This window comes from Botryllus schlosseri, chromosome 15 (genome assembly GCF_051294905.1).
Source record: "Botryllus schlosseri isolate E-star chromosome 15, Bs_hap1, whole genome shotgun sequence".
NCBI classification, from domain to species: domain Eukaryota; kingdom Metazoa; phylum Chordata; class Ascidiacea; order Stolidobranchia; family Styelidae; genus Botryllus; species Botryllus schlosseri.
The window spans coordinates 8,836,761-8,850,847 of NC_137250.1; the positions used below are offsets into that span (position 1 = coordinate 8,836,761).

General features: G+C 40.7%; 5 protein-coding genes across 7 annotated transcripts in view; 2 read left to right on the forward strand and 3 right to left on the reverse strand.

The window, feature by feature from the left end:
* Window positions 1-1,330, forward strand: part of LOC145457265 (uncharacterized) — a 29,603-nt gene extending 28,273 nt beyond the window's left edge. For all 3 annotated transcript variants that reach the window (XM_080335456.1, XM_080335455.1, XM_080335457.1), the window contains one exon: window positions 105-1,330. In XM_080335456.1, coding sequence (XP_080191582.1) covers window positions 105-254 — 150 coding nt within the window. In that variant the 3' untranslated portion in view covers window positions 255-1,330. The remainder of the gene's footprint in view (window positions 1-104) is intronic.
* Window positions 1-14,087, reverse strand: part of LOC145456866 (uncharacterized) — a 215,922-nt gene that overhangs the window by 145,715 nt on the left and 56,120 nt on the right. The window lies entirely within an intron of this gene.
* Window positions 5,705-7,160, reverse strand: LOC145457266 (uncharacterized). Its single transcript, XM_080335458.1, has one exon. The coding sequence runs from the start codon at window positions 7,004-7,006 to the stop codon at window positions 5,705-5,707; it is 1,302 nt and encodes a 433-aa protein (XP_080191584.1). The 5' UTR covers window positions 7,007-7,160.
* LOC145457268 (actin-related protein 2/3 complex subunit 1A-like) lies at window positions 7,877-9,260 on the forward strand. The gene has a single exon (XM_080335459.1). The coding sequence runs from the start codon at window positions 8,015-8,017 to the stop codon at window positions 9,110-9,112; it is 1,098 nt and encodes a 365-aa protein (XP_080191585.1). The 5' UTR covers window positions 7,877-8,014; the 3' UTR covers window positions 9,113-9,260.
* On the reverse strand, window positions 10,486-13,487 carry LOC145457269 (uncharacterized). Its single transcript, XM_080335460.1, has 9 exons — window positions 13,016-13,487; window positions 12,800-12,948; window positions 12,571-12,732; window positions 12,371-12,501; window positions 12,212-12,314; window positions 11,970-12,101; window positions 11,373-11,458; window positions 11,222-11,308; window positions 10,486-11,112 (listed from the first exon to the last, which is right to left on the reverse strand). Exons 1-9 carry the CDS (start codon window positions 13,068-13,070, stop codon window positions 11,025-11,027), a joined length of 993 nt encoding a protein of 330 aa, XP_080191586.1. The 5' UTR covers window positions 13,071-13,487; the 3' UTR covers window positions 10,486-11,024.

Sequence of the window (14,087 nt, forward strand, 5' to 3'; positions counted from 1 at the left end):
GTAATAACAATAATAGTTATTCCATTTCTGATGTCAAATTGACCAAGTGCCAAATTCGCTGATATCCGTTCTACAAATGGTAGTTATGGCGTTAATTTACTCAGAGACCGGCGCGCAAATCGGTTGTGGAAGCTCTCGCTAAGAAGGAGCAAGAGGAACTGGAGGAGAGGAAGAGAATCTACGAAGAGCAACAGAGCAAGATGAAAACGCGCCGAATCAGCTTTCTCGACGAAATTCGCATGGAGAACGAGTGAAACGTTTTACAATTTAAAAAAATGAAAACGAAGCTTTTTACGGAGTACGTTCGTAACAATTTGTTTATCAACTTGATGAGCTGTGGCTTTTTTCTGAAACGTATTCACAAATTCCACGAAAATGTTATACAGATATACCAGAAAAAGGCGGTGTAGCGTCGAATATTTTCAACAAATGATTTCTTGCATATATCTCTTTTATTACGGCGCTAAATTCAATTACACTGTGTAGAGAATAGGCCTATTGTATGTGCTGTCGCGGCGCCTTTGATCTGATATCTATATTTTTTATAACTCACCCGATTGCGAGCTGATGATCTTCGGAAGTTTTCACTGCGTTTTCATGGTGTTAGCAGCGAATGTAAATAATTCTCTGAAATATATTAACACTGAATGAAAGAATTTGAAGGTAACAGAACTCAATACGTCAGATCGTGGTCAGTTATTCTGGATCGAATTCAGTATAAACTGCTTGTATTTCAATATGAAACATAAAAGGCATACGCGAAAGTGTGTCTAGTCTTGAACTGTAGCCTCCAATGAACGCTAATGAGTACGTTTTTTTAAACCTGATTGCTATAACCGGAATTAGCCCTTTGAAGGTAATTTCCCACAAGTTAACAACCAATGTGATGTTGACGGTGATAATTCATTGTGAAATTACCAAAAGTAATTCAACCACATCAAAAACGCACTTTAATTCGTTCTGGTCTTAGTTCTGTGCTTAGTGTGTTATCAGGTTACATTCTCTTTTAATAGTAGACACGGCAATTTTATTCCTTTCGTTATCCATTGTGAAATTCAATTAAGACACAGCCTTCCTGTTTCACTTGCACTTTTTGACATTAGGATATCCAAACGTATGTATATCAGTAAATGTATTGTACATGACCGACCGGTAGTCCATGGCTTGTGTTTCTGCCTGCATTTTGTTTGAAGGAGTGTGCTTCGTTAATATTAGATTGGTTCTATTTTTGTCATATCGAGTAGATGCAGTCATCGAATCATGTCATGTATGTGCATTACGTCAGAACTGATTTTATCATGTAGTCGACAAATAAATTGTTTAGATATGAGTATCGGGATTTGATGAGGTTATGGGGCGTCACATGCACAGTGCACGTTGTTGTTTATACTTGATCAAGTTCATATAGCTCAGCAGTGGCCATGTCAGGTGAATAGTCAATAATATTTATCGTCATATACTTCAGTAATATAATATCTATTATAATAGGCTTTCCGTTCAATCCCGTTGGCGCCGGGTGCGTGTTTGGCTCATTTGAAACAGTTCTATGTGAGCCAGTGTTGGGATCAAGTCACCACCTTCGGTCGCGAGCCAATTCGAGTCATTGCACGTTTTGTATGGAGGCAAGCCAGAGTCACTAAATTCTCAGTTTTAGTGATTTTATTCAAAAGTATATAATACTGTGCTCAACATAGGAAAGAATAATTTTAAGATGGCGGTCATCTTGCATTGGATGGGTGGGTGTTCTTTCCAGAGGGATTTCTAAGGTTTTCGGTGATCGGGTTTGTATCTATTGGTGCGTGACGGGCTTTTCTTTTTATTCTAGATTTTGGGTCAAAAAAGTCATGTTTTTGTGACTCAGTAGAGTCTATTTGTGCCAGAACTTTATCCAGGTCTTCTATCTATAATCTTCTAGTCATATTTACTCTTATTCAATTTTTGGGTATATTCATACCTTTTTATGGAATTCTTCTCATTTGTGGTGACTGTATCTGCTCAGGCATCTCATGGGGTTTTTATACTGGGTGTGGTTATTGGAGATGGGTAGGTAGGTGAGTGGGTGGGAGTGTTGGTTGGTTTGGGTGGTTGGTGACTGGTATGGTCCATTAGGTGGGGTGGGGTGGCGTGGGTTTGTTTTATTCGTGATAATGTTAAGGCGAAATAATTGCACTCATTTCAACGTATAACGAAAGAGAAGGTGATCTAGGCAGTAAGCGTACGAGTCATATTTAATATATGCTCGTTAATATTAACGATAATTTCTATATTCAATATTCGGAATTCGCGCGGATTGCGACGTATCTGTCGCCCGTTTTGCAGAGCTCGCGGTTCTTTGTAGTCCATTTCTTCTTCGCGTATGAATCATTTGTAATATTTCGCACGCGTTGCGGCTTATTGCCATTCGTTTCGCAGAGTTCGCGTTCTTTGTATTCGTCTTTGCGGTATTCGTGGTGCTTCGGTTCTTATTTTTGTTCGGATTTGTGTTATCCGATTTTCGATATCTGCGTCGCTGGCATATTGGTTTAATATGTCCAGTGTCCTTTTCCAATTCCAAATTTCGCTCTTCAGGATGATGAACGCTTTTGTTACGACTGCTTCGTGAGGCCCGTCATAGAGGTTTTGGTATATTTCCTTCGGATTCGTGAAGATGTCCGCTCTTTGCATGTTTTCGACGATATCTAAAACAATATAGAAAATTTTTCTGTATATCGGACAGTCGGTGTATATGTGGTATAGAGTCTCTATAGGAGATTTGCACAGTTTGCAGTTGTTTTTTAGAGTGGCGTGCTGTCGATTTGTAGTCCACCCAGCTTGTTTCTTTCGCGATCCTGTGAAATAGCCTTCAGTTATGATTCTGTATGATATTTCACGGTCTCTATTGGTGGCATATTGTTCGATGCAAGGTTGATATAGCCATACTCTCTTCCAGTTTTTTAGTTCCTCATCCTTATGATCGGTTTTTTCTTTAATTAGTGTTTCGTATATCGCTCGTGAGGGGGTGTCGTACGCATCCTCGAATTCTTTTTGCAGGATGTCGTAAGTTGCCTTTTCGCATATCCAATTGTGGGTCGGTGTTGGCCTGTGGGGATAAGTGTTGTTATATAGAGCACTATTAATAGTTCTGACCTTGGTCCCCAGACTATAGATTGCTTCGGCATGCCATATTTCTGTAGGTCGGTCAATTCTGGCAATTTCTTGTAGTCGTTTTGCTGTCCTTGTTCGTATTACCGTCTCTATGTCTGGCATCCCAATGCCTCCCATCTCCTTCGGGCGGATCAGTGTGTTTCTGCTCTTTTGTTCGAGAGATTCGGGGCTCCATAGTATGTCGAATACTATTCTTTCGAGTTGCTGTTGCTGTTGTTTGTTGATCTGGTATGGAAAGTATATATAAGTAATTTTGCTTACTATATATGCATTGATCGCCTTCGTTTTTCCAATCCAGGTCAGCCTCTGCCTCTTGATGTTGTTGGCGCTTTTCTTCACGCTTCCTATCAGCTTGTCGAAGTTTGTATCTCGAGCGTTCTCTCCATGGAATATCCCGAGTATTTTGACAGTTGTTTTAGCATACTGGGCGTGTCTGGATCCTTGTAGGAGCTGCTTTGATCGTTCGTTAGTTGGCAGGATTTCTGTTTTGTCGGCATTTATATCTTGGCCGGTAACTCTGTACATACTCGAAAATTCATTAAAGACTTCGGTAATTGATGGTATGTTACTTAAATACAGAGTTATGTCGTCGGCAAATTGATCAATTTTGTGATCTATGCCTCCAATTCGCAGGCTTTTGATGTTATGGTTCTTCTCTAGTCGCCTTGCTAGTGGGTCCGCACTTATAGCATAGAGGGTCATACTAAGGGGACATCCTTGTCTGATGCCTCTTGTATAGTCTATATTAGCTACTTCATAGCCATTGATTTCAATCATGGCTTTTGGATCTTGGTATATCGCTTTGATAGCGTTCGATACTTGTTTCGAGAGCGGTAGCTTGTCTAGGATCCCAAATAGCATGCGATGGTCTACCTTGTCAAATGCCTTGCTTGCATCTATTGTCATGATGTATCCCTCAGTTTTCTTCTCTGCTTGGTATCTCAGGGTCGCGGTCACGTTGTTGTGGATTGTGTCCATTTTTCTACCCGGTATCCCAGCTTTCTGTGATTTGTGTATCGAGGTTTCAATCTCATTTGTCAGTCTGTTATTGAGAATAGTTGCCGTTATTTTATAGTCGATATTTAATAGAGAAATAGGTCGCCAATTTTTCAGTTCAGTTTTGTTCTTTCCTTTATGGATTAGTATAATTCTGGCCTGGTTCCAGCTTTCGGGTATTTTCGCGAACATAATTGCGTTATTGACAATTTGTGTTAGCCTCCTACCGATTGTTTTCCATAGTGCGAGGTAGAACTCGACCGTGATACCGTCTGGGCCTGGCGATTTCTCTCTATTCATTCCCTTGAGTACTTGCAGTACTTCTTCTCCCCTTATTGGTGTTATCTCTCGCTCTTCTTGGTGCTGTGTGTCTGGGCTATTGTATGTCGAGAGGTAGGCGTTTTGTGCAGCGTGGCTGTTGGTCGGCCGTCTTGTCCAGAGGTCTGCATAAAAAGATCGTATTTGATTAGCAATCTTATCTCGGTCTTTAGTGGTCGAGCCGTCTTGCAGTTGTATTTGGTTGAGGTCGGTTGTTTCTTTCCTCTCCTTGAACTGTTGCCAGAATTGTCGTTGGTTTGGCTTTTCCCCTTCAAAAACATCGCATCGCGTTAGCATTTTCAGTATTCCGTTGGATTTCTGATATCGTATGTTATTGTCTACGTTTTTGTTCTTATTTATGCCATACCTTTTGCTAACGTTTGCGATTTTTGATTTTAGCCTGTCCCACCATTCTTGTAGGGTGTGACTCTTGGCGATTTCGGCCTCTTCCGTTTTGACGAGGTTATCTATAATGTCCTTGTACACGTTATCATCTAGTAGTTGATAGTTGCATTTCCATTTTTTCTTTTGCCATTTTGTTTCTGGCTCTATTTTGAGTTGCATGAGAGGACTAATATGGTCGGCCACGTAGTTGTTCTCGTGGCCTGCATATGTTACATATTTCATCAGCTCGTTCGTGACATAGAGCCTATCAATTCTTCTGCTATTTCGGTGCGTTATGTGCGTAAATTCTTCCGCGCGTTTGCGCTTACTTCTGAAGGAGTCGACCAGGTCATTTTCGCTGACTATGTCTTCAAGTAGTCTAGTGGTAGGTGTGCGCCGGAATTTGGACTTATCTTGGGAGTCTCTTTTGTTCATTATTTCGTTAAAATCACCTCCTATTATTATGGGGGTCATTATATTTGTCAGTTCATCTCTGATTTGCGTAAAGAAACTGAGTCTCGCATCTTCTTTTCTTTGGCTAGACCCTGATGGGGCGTATATATTTATCACGGATACTGGACAGTTATCAATTTCGATGTCTAGGCGTTGGGCTCGATTTCTTATTAGTATGGTATGACGAGAGGTTTTACCTTGGAGTTCTTTTTTAATCAGGATTGCTGTTCCATGGTACTGTCTTCTTTCGTTTATGGTGTTGGTATAGATATTATATCCCAAGTTTTTTGCCCATGATTCGATCTGACTATAGTCCATTTTGTGGGTTTCCTGCACTAAGAGTATGTCCATTTTCGATTTTTTGATATATCTGGCTAGGTCGTCCAATCTTGCTGATATTCCGTTGACGTTAATGGATGATATTTTCATTGTGGGATATTGTTGTGGAAGTAGAGGTATCTGTGTCTGAGGAGCTGTCGCTATCACTCGGACTGTCTTCTCTCTTCTTGCTTTTCTTCTCTAGTGGTTTTGGTTCACTATCTGTTGAGCTGTGGGCTCTTTTGGATGTCTCGGATATAATCGAGTCGCATTCGAAGTCGTTTTCGTTTTCATCTTGCCTTATAGTACAGATTGTCTGATCGCCTTCTCTGTCCTCGCTGGAAGGGGAGGTAGGCTTTTCTTGGCTTTCTTTTTTCTCAGTATTTAGCTTGTCTACAGTATGCGAAGTTTGCTTCTTTGCGTCTGCATTCACCTTTGCTACAGGTTGCTTTGTATCCTTCTTTCTGGGTGGAATAGCTGGTGCTTTTGCTATCTCGTTCCACCAGTCAGTTGTTCTTTGCCTGCGTTCTGTATTGGCATCTATTTTTGGGGGTGCACTTGTTGCTGCGAGTCTATTGCGTTTTTGCACCTCGTTCATAAAGTTTGCCAGCGCTGGCTGTAGCTGGTTTGCTTCTTTCGGAATGGTCTGCTCTTCGCATTCTGTTTCGATATGGCCCTTGGTTCTGCACTTTTTGCAGTAAGGTTCTGCGGGGATCGGACAGTCCTTTACGATGTGGCTCGTGGCCTTGCATCTATAGCATTTTTTGGTATACATATCCTCTGCTGTTTTTACGTGGCATGTATAGCCGTCGATAATCAGGTACTTGGGCAAGTATTCCTTGTTGAAATCTTCGACCCAGACGTTGGTGTAGCCGTTATATATGTTGGTGTTTTTTCGGTAGACCCTTGTCATGTTTGCAGTTTTGCCGAAGCCATAGCTATTTACTGTGGCTTCTACTGTTGCTTTTGTTGTTTCCGCTGGTATGCCTCGTATTATAAGATGCGTGGCCGGAAGCCTCGGTAGTTCTATGGAGATGTTTTCAAAGTGCCTGGCTTCTGGGTTCTTCTTGAGCTTTTCGTATATCATGTCCCTGATATTTTTGCCGTCTTTGTCGTTCCAGAATGTTGCTACCCAGATTCCTCTTCTAATTTCGTATAACATTTCGAGATCTTCTACGTATTCTAAAGTGATTTTACTGCATTTTAGCTCGTCATATACAGTATCCCAGTCTATGTTTTCTGGTCCTTTCACAAAAAGTGATCTCGGCCTTGTGTGCTGATAGTTTCTGTCCTTCGGTGGCACTTTGCCTGCTGCAGCTGCATAGTTCCCATTGTTTGCTGGTAATATATCCATAGTATTCGGTAATATATTCATAGTATCCACAGTTTGCATTGTATTTATATATCTGGTTCGGCTATAGTCCGAGATGCAGTGGGCGACGCCCTTTGCTACGATAGGATTCGCCTCCGCTACGATGAGTCTCGCGACACGTTCGAAACACGCTTCTGCAATCTAGATACGTCCGCACTCGACGAGCAGCAGACGAGGTGAATTCTCGGAGGTGAATCGCGTTAAGTCACAAGAAGGGTCGTCACTGCCGTACCCCCTCCCCAAATTGTGGGGGGCGAGCTCGAAGGGGGTGCGCGATATATTGTTGTCTTGATATAATATGGGTATTGGGTATCCCTCTCCAAAGAAAAACTGCATTTCGGCGTCGGCCATTCCGAGGTGAAGAAGTCGTTGAAATTTGTTGGACTGTGACCGCAATGGAACTGACTGATACATAAACTTAGCAATTTCAATCTTCATATCATCTATGTCTAGAAAAACAGATCTTTTGAGTAGCGATTTAGCAGTTGCACAATGGCACAGATTCATATCCATGACCCTCTGAGCCTTGGTAATGATACGGAAAATCCGATGTTGTAGTCTTTGCAGTGGTTGCTTAAGTGGTTATCATTTCCCTCTACTTCCCAGTTTTTTAGGAACAACTATAGGCCTAGAATACTTCCTTTTTTTCTTGTCTGAAAATCGATACTTCTATTTCTTCTTCCACTTGGCTATCAACGAAGACTACTTTGACCAGGTCTGTACATAATTCGATATATACTGCTTTATAAATTTAATATTGGGCATGGGTAATTGGGTATTGGTATTAGGCAGACAGTGGCGACCAAACGTAACTAAACTTAGTCACCGAAGCATATCACAATCGGTGTGTCTAGATATCCCTGATCATTTCCGCTTGGCGTAAACCACACCCACATAACGAACCATTTGTCTACCAAGCTTTGTCGCATTTGGACGCCGTTCGACATTTCGTGTAAAATTTGACTAGATTTTCGCGTAGACTGTCCAGAGTCCGCGAACAATTTTGCTGCTACATAAAAGACCATCCCGATGACAGAAGTTCACAGTTTCGGCGTTCAACCGGTGTGCGTCCACGCCTGGAATGCCGACCGCAGCCAGATCGCGATAAGCCCGAATAATAATGAGGTTGAGATCTATCAGAAGAGCGGGCGTCAATGGAACAAAATCCATACGTTAACAGAACACACTGGACGAGTCACAGGTATTGACTGGGCCCCCAAAAGCAAACGCCTGGTGACCTGTTCTAGCGATAGAAACGCTTACGTTTGGACCTTGGATAACAACCAGTGGAAACCTACCCTCGTAATTCTGCGTATCAACCGCGCTGCGACGTGTGTAAAATGGTCGCCGAACGAAGATAAATTCGCTGTTGGAAGTGGAGCCCGTGTAATTTCGGTATGCTACTTCGAACAAGAAAACGATTGGTGGGTGAGCAAGCATATTAAGAAGCCGATAAGATCAACTATCTTAAGCATTGATTGGCATCCTAATAATATCCTGATTGCTGCCGGATCGTCCGATTTCAAAGCGAGAGTGTTTTCTGGGTACATCAAAGATATTGAACCCAAGCCCAGTTCAACAAATTGGGGAAAAAAGATGACATTCGGCAACGTCATGCAGGAATTCTCGATGCCTTCAGACGGATGGGTACAGGGTGTGAAGTTCTCTGCGTCGGGAGAAAAACTGGCTTTTGTCTCTCAAGACAGTTCGATTGGAGTAGCATACGGGGGTAATGAATCAGTCGCTATCAAAACGTCACATCTTCCATTTTGTGACTGCACTTGGCTGACTGAATATAGCGTCGTCGCAGTGGGTCATGATTGTAATCCAATGCTTTTTAGCACGGATGACACATGTTCGACCTTGACTTTCATCAATCGTTTGGACCAGGCCTCCAAAGGCGGCGGAGCGAAAGCCATGTCGGCCATGGACCGCTTCAAAATGATGGACAAGAAAGCTTCGACCAACACGGAAGGTGATGACATCAAGACGAAGCATAAGAATAGCATTACTCAAGTGGTGAATTATGGCAAGGATAAGTTTTCCACCAGTGGCATGGATGGGAGTGTCATCATATGGGATTGCAAGTCTCTGGAATCTTCGATTTCAGGACTTCGCATCAAATAATGTGCAGTAAAGCAGATAGTTCTTTGGTTGCTCGCTATCCGTAACTCCGTATTCAAGATAAAAGTACCTATTTACTTCACAAAAATCAGGCCTGAAGAGTTTCATGTAATTTGAATATCAAATCGAATAAAATCATTCCATTAATGGTGTTTTCGAGTGTTGCTACATTTTCAGTATAGATATGCAGTCGATCGTATCGAAGTTTTCAACCATTGCATTACGTATAGAACGTGATAGGTGGTGACATACTGTCATCTTCTTGGTAACGCTCCACCTAAGACAGTTTTAATCGAGTCAAAGAGAGTTTGTGTTATTATTCGCAGTAATTTGGAGGATGTATTCGTTTTATGAATGTCGTTAACTATCGATGTTGGCAATTTTCCCGACTCTACGAGGAAATATGTCATTATCCTACTTCAGTAGCATCAATGTCGGCAACTACTCATAGAATATTGAGTAGTTCTTAGAGGGGTTGAAATAGATGCTGACAAAATGGTACTCAAGTAGAATAGTGAAATAGTACCAGGCAGAGGTAGTTAACGACAACGGTGCTACTGAAGTAGAATAATGAAAATTTACAGGTGGAGACGGTTGCGGACATTGATGCTACTGAAGTTATAGGTGGAAACGTTAATGACATTGACAAAATAGATTCATCATCTTCGGATATTAACCTCGCGGTTGCATTAGGACACCGAGGTGCACAATGTACACAATCCAAGCCACTAGCAGGCAAAGGAGACGATAGTACAACTCTGACCTCCAATAAGAATGCTGTGATCTACCTTAAGTGTAGGAGTATAGTGAATGGTGATGATGTAGTTTCACCGTGCAGGAAAGTAAACGCGAACCCCTGTTTACTTCAGCTCCAGCCATTGATTCGCCATTTTTACAGTATATTAGTTGCAGGGTGATAATATATCAACAAATAAATTGATTCGACATCAAATATTGCGGGATTTAATGAGTTCATAGGTCATTATTTGCTTGCTATTCAGTTTGACAGGTTATAACCCACAGTCCGTGTTGCCATACATTTCAATATTGTTTTTATCTTTAGGCCCACAACTAAGCCACATTGAAATGAGTGACTGTGTCAACAAAAAGAGTTTGTGTGTCATCTAAAAATGGTACGCTCTCGTATTCGACATTTCATGCTGGTGACGTCATATTTTGTGATACGATTGTTGACATACGATGTCCTTTTAAATTCTTTACTAGTTCATTTCAACATGAATATACTATCCAATTGTATATTGAAGATCTGTTCCTCCAAGAAGCTGTTGAAATGAGCGAGTACCATGAAGACCTTTTGTAACTACCAAGAAAATACTACGTGTGCTTCAAATACTAAAATCACCAATTATGCGGACTTCCACGTTGATACATATGTATTATGCAAACAAATTAAAAATAATGATGCCAAGCTGCATAATCATGACTTATAAGATGAGCAGGAATGCAGGATGTAATTATAAGGCAAGGCAATATTGATTCTTTGAACACATATTATGAATACTATATGTGACTGCACATTTGATATGAAAGATTGCACTTGAGTGGCAGAATAAAAAGTTGTACGACCCATACACATCATTATAAAAGCAATAAGATATGTTGCAAACGGCCACAAAGTCCACTGACTTTATCAATGGCAAATACAAGCGCATTGCGCAAGCACACATATTGGCAAGTATTGAAACAAACTTAGGCAGGCAATATTATCGAAGGGCAAAGGTACACAAACACGGCATTACACTGTCAGTTGCACTTTGGATAATCTTCTGTAAGAATAAAAAAGCCAATGCCTGATATGGCAATACATATGCATTTAGAAAACTACTGATACAACGAGTGTTAGTAAACTGAGAACATTGTTATCAACTACGTTATAATATAATTGCACCATGCATTACTGGGATTTTGCTTTACTTATTTCATTCCAATACTGTTCCAATTCCACGTTATGCCATGAACGACTTTCCAGAGGATCGAAAAATCTATAAATTGCAAGAAATACAACTATTTGTGACTAAGCCTACTACCGGTATTACTGAATTAATTCAGCAGAATGCTTAAAAATAAGTTGAGAGTATTGAGATAAGGTACCTCTCCATAACTTCTGCCATCAATTTCTTTTCATCCTCTGTTATTCCCTGTTCAACAATCGTTAAACTCGATTCCAGTTCTGATATTCTGTTTAAAAAAATTGAATAAGTATGACTACTTTTCCATGATGATAATAAGCATGATGTCACACTTAGCCGTGCTGAAAAGCGTGGTCGCTATCCCTGGTTGTGTGACACAGAAATGAGTTGCCAACTTAGCAATATCCGAGCCCCTTTCCTGTTGAATATATAATCGTTAATTTCGCCCATGTGTAATTCGGAGTTGGAACCTTGTCACCACACAAGTGACATTAATTCCTAATTTCATTCTCGCAATTTGGATTGAATGCAGATCACAGTCTTTTCAGTCATGAGTAATTTTTCATGTGAGTATATCAGCACTATCTAATGTAATTTTTGAGAATCTCACAGTATTGGGAAATGATCACTATTGAGCATGGAAGGGTATATTTGTAAGTACGGATAGTCATATTCCAACATTCAAACTCAAGAATACAACAGCATCACACCTTGCAATGGCAATGATTAATCAATTCATTAGTAAAAGTTTCATTATTTCAATACACCATAAGACTGCGATACAATGAAAAGATAGCAAGGTGTCGGAATGAGTTCTATAAAGACGGGGCATGTAGACTAAATGAAAAGTAAAAGAAGAAAATACAAATGAATGATAATAGATCATCCATCCAATACATTTTACTGTTTCAGAATGGAGTAACAAATACCTTGCAGTACTCCGAAGCTTTACGGCATGCATCTTTTATCTGCTGACTTGCAGGGTGCCATTGGCGCGGACCATGGTTTGTCAGCAGGCCCATGCATACACCTGATGCATTGATGACACCAATTCCACGACTCTGAATTCACAATACGGGTGTGTTTGTTTCGTATACCTAATATCACTACGATTTCAATAACTCTACTGAATTTGCCGAACTTTAATCATAGACATCAACGAGTATCGTACCTCAAAAAAATACAGATCATCTTGAAGGGAATTGTTCAGCAACGATCCTTGACAATAGCTCAGTACCGTATCTACTTTCACAGGTGATATTTCAATAACTTTCCTGTAAATGACGTCAGCAATTGATAAAAGACTTCATCATTGAAATCCATAATATACTTCAATATATCGATTGAGTATCCAGTAATGCCTATGTATCTCGTTTTTCCCATATCCTTCAATTTTTGCATAGCTGGCAAAGTTTCATTGGCTACCAGCTTGATATCTGGAGCAAATTCAATGTCATGGGCCTGAGAATGTAATTGAGATAAGAATAATGACGCTATACAGGACCAGCTGACTTCTTGACGCAGGCTTACCTGCAATACATCCACATATGGTACATTCAAGAGTTGAAGACTCTTGTCGAGCGATTGCATAACCCTTTCAGCGGAGAAATCAAACATTTTTGCCGGATCAAGATCGTATCTACCAACTTTCGTGTTTAGGTAGAATGAGTCCCGACCAAATGTTGGAAGAATCTTGACAGAGAATGAAAATGCAATGGTTAGACAAACGCATTATAGCATTTGTTTATTCAACAAATACATTTCCCAAGAACTCTTCACTGCGTCCTTGCCCATACCACGGTGCTGTGTCGATCATATTCACGCCAGAAGAGAAGGCCTTTCTGACAACACCAAACATACTCTCATCGGGGACATCATCGCTGTAGACGTTACCGAATGCAGAACCACCTTTTTAGGGAAAACAGCATAGAAATGTGATATTATTCGAACTGTATTTTAGTGAATATCTTCTCACCCAGTGAATATACGGAAACTTCCATATCCGTTTGACCAAGTTTATTAAAAATCATATTTTTCGTAGCTGTGTCATTCGAGCGAGAAAAATACAAGCAGTAACTAATCAACGGCCAGTTATCTTATGACCTGATCGCAGCAACTCTTCCTGCACCTAAACCCAGTCAAATCTCTGAGCAATTTGTAAACAAGTTTTTGCACGCTTCATTGGACAGGAAGTTTTAATTGCCCAATGCCGATACGAGTCAAATCTTCGTCGCGAACTCGGCAATAAGTAGTCGATTGATATGAATGCTGGGTACAAAATCGTGAAAGCGTTTGTGTTACATTTCGCAAAGAAGATAACATTCTTAGCTGCAGACCGTACACCGACACATAAATAGGGATTCATGTATCGAAGATGTCTTCACTGAAGATAATATAAATCTAACAGACCTATAGTTCCTTCGCCTCTCCATCATAAATGCATAGCAATTCACAGCTGTAAACCACTATAGTACCACTATTGTAACGTCTACCGATGGTCAGACGAAGACTTCTTCCTTCCTGGTTCCTGCGCAAGGTGAATCATGTGGTATTATGGTATGTAAAGCATTTCAAATGATGCTGGCTGGTTCGCTTCAATATAAGTAAGACTTATGATAGGCCATGGCATGTATGGCGTCATCAATCAATGTGAAGCATTGATTGATATGACCAAAATTCTAAGATCTTTTCATATGCGTGCATTTAAATTTTCCATTATCTCATTCAAGCCATGGATTATGCCGTTCATGAAATAGCCTTGTGGCTGGAGTGATGGAGTCTATCGGCCATGGTCACTGTGGTGATTAACCCACTGGTAACGATTGATGTATTTTGTGGGCGGGCTGGCGGGCAGCTTGTAACCGGCCAAGCACGTCTATCTGTACATCGGCAGGCCTGTAATTCTATATCGAAAGATGCAGTATATAGTATCGTCTTTCTGCCTTTCTGGTAGTTTGGTTTGGTCAGTTTTTTTTGCATTGCAATATGATCTATCATTTTGAAAAGCACACTCTTGATATACTCAGCTATCGCAGCTACCACAAAAA

Excerpts from the sequence above, each read along its gene's own strand:
- LOC145457266 (XM_080335458.1), bottom strand. The coding sequence starts at position 7,006 with ATGCAAACTGTGGATACTATGAATATATTACCGAATACTATGGATATA.
- LOC145457268 (XM_080335459.1), top strand. The coding sequence starts at position 8,015 with ATGACAGAAGTTCACAGTTTCGGCGTTCAACCGGTGTGCGTCCACGCC.
- LOC145457269 (XM_080335460.1), bottom strand. The coding sequence starts at position 13,070 with ATGATTTTTAATAAACTTGGTCAAACGGATATGGAAGTTTCCGTATAT. Across the intron at positions 12,102-12,211 it reads ATGATCTGTATTTTTTTGAG|AGTCGTGGAATTGGTGTCAT; the intron begins GTACGATACTCG and ends TTGTGAATTCAG. Across the intron at positions 11,459-11,969 it reads AAGCTTCGGAGTACTGCAAG|GAAAGGGGCTCGGATATTGC; the intron begins GTATTTGTTACT and ends TATATTCAACAG.